The sequence below is a fragment of the Bison bison genome, unplaced genomic scaffold (assembly GCF_000754665.1).
Source record: "Bison bison bison isolate TAMUID 2011002044 unplaced genomic scaffold, Bison_UMD1.0 scf7180017864141, whole genome shotgun sequence".
Taxonomy (NCBI): Eukaryota; Metazoa; Chordata; class Mammalia; order Artiodactyla; family Bovidae; genus Bison; species Bison bison.
Genome location: NW_011494713.1, coordinates 7,008,934 through 7,010,376, shown reverse-complemented (window position 1 = coordinate 7,010,376; position 1,443 = coordinate 7,008,934). Strand labels below are relative to the sequence as shown.

Below are 1,443 nucleotides of genomic sequence, written 5' to 3'. Positions count from 1 at the left end.
TCACCCCATAGAAAACTGGACTGAGTTGGTATTGGGCTTAGAGCGATTGTCCTGTGAGTGCAGGGTGGTGGTGGGAATGGGGGAGGAAGGGAGCCATGTGATTCCTTGAGTCAGCAATAACATGGCCTTTGTGTTATCTCCTCTTCTCTGCACCCCCGCCTCCCACGCTGTGAACACATTTAGAAGCACGCCCTTGGAGGCTTGTGGGCTTCCCGGGTGGCACTAGTGGTAAAAAACCTGCCTGCCAGTGCAGGAGACATAAGAAACACTTGTTGAATCCCTGAGTCAGGAAGATCCCCTGGAGGCAGACCTGGCAACATACTCCAGTATTCTTGCCTGGAGAATCCTTTGGACAGAGGAGCATGGTGGGCTACAGTCCATAGGGTCACAAAGAGCTGGACAGGACTTCAGTGACTTAACACACTAGTATGCATGGAGGCTTACCATGGCCCTCCCACACCAGAGTTCTGAGTTAGAGAAAGACTTAACATTTATGCCATTTTATTCCCAATACGAGCACTTCCATCATGAAATCCATGCAACCTGGTGTAAGAATTTCTGAAATTCACACAATTTACAGACGTTAAATGGGTCACAGATTTCAAAATCAGAATTATACTTCAGTGTTATCAGTTTTTCTGGTCCTGTGGATTTATATCTTCCTCTGCCCAGTTTCCTCTTCAATCAGACTTTCCTGAAAAATAAATCCATAATAAATATATCAAAGTTGATTTTCTGAGCTGAATGTCAACTTTTTTTGACATTTAAATTTTTTTAAATATTGATATTTAAATAATAGATCCATTTGTTTTTTTCACACTAAAAAGTGCTAGAGAGCTGGATCATGCTTTATGAATCAAATAAACATAAGATCTATTAATACATTGTTTCTAAGTATAGGGTGTGAGGACAGAGGTGAAAGAGAAGTCTGTCTTTTGACTTGTTCATCTATTATTAATCCAGTCTTTGCCTCAATTCTTTCTAGTGTCATATTCAGAAAATGTCACAGCTTGCTTTTATTTTATCATGAGGTAAGTAGAATTGAAAAAAAGGAAATAAAGATATTTGTCCACTTTTTTTAAAAAGAGTGGTTTTTACATTTTACTGACTTATTTTAAAAAATTTATTTGGCTGTACCTGGTCTTAGTTGCGGCATGTGGGACCTAGTTCTCTGACCAGGGATTGAACCCGGGCCCTCTGCATTGGGAGCATGGAGCCTTAGCCACTGGACCACCAGGGGAGTCCTTGTCCACTTTTTCTTTGTCCTGTCACTCATCTGTAGATGTGATGTTTTCAGGCTTTCTCTGTTCCTGGCCATAACTGAAAGTGAACTGTAATGCTTTCTCCATAGAATTATCCAGGCAAGAATACTGGAGGGGGTTGCCATGCCCTTCTCCAGGGGATCTTCCCAACCCAGGGATTGAACCCAGGTCTCCCACACTG

General features: G+C 41.9%; 1 protein-coding gene across 1 annotated transcript in view; it reads right to left on the bottom strand.

Moving 5' to 3' along the window:
- Positions 1-484: 484 nt before the first annotated feature.
- The window catches only part of GNRH1 (gonadotropin-releasing hormone 1 (luteinizing-releasing hormone)), a 3,209-nt gene continuing 2,250 nt past the window's right edge, over positions 485-1,443 (bottom strand). Inside the window, exon 3 of the mRNA XM_010840168.1 lies at positions 485-694. Coding sequence (XP_010838470.1) covers positions 653-694 — 42 coding nt within the window. The 3' untranslated portion in view covers positions 485-652. The remainder of the gene's footprint in view (positions 695-1,443) is intronic.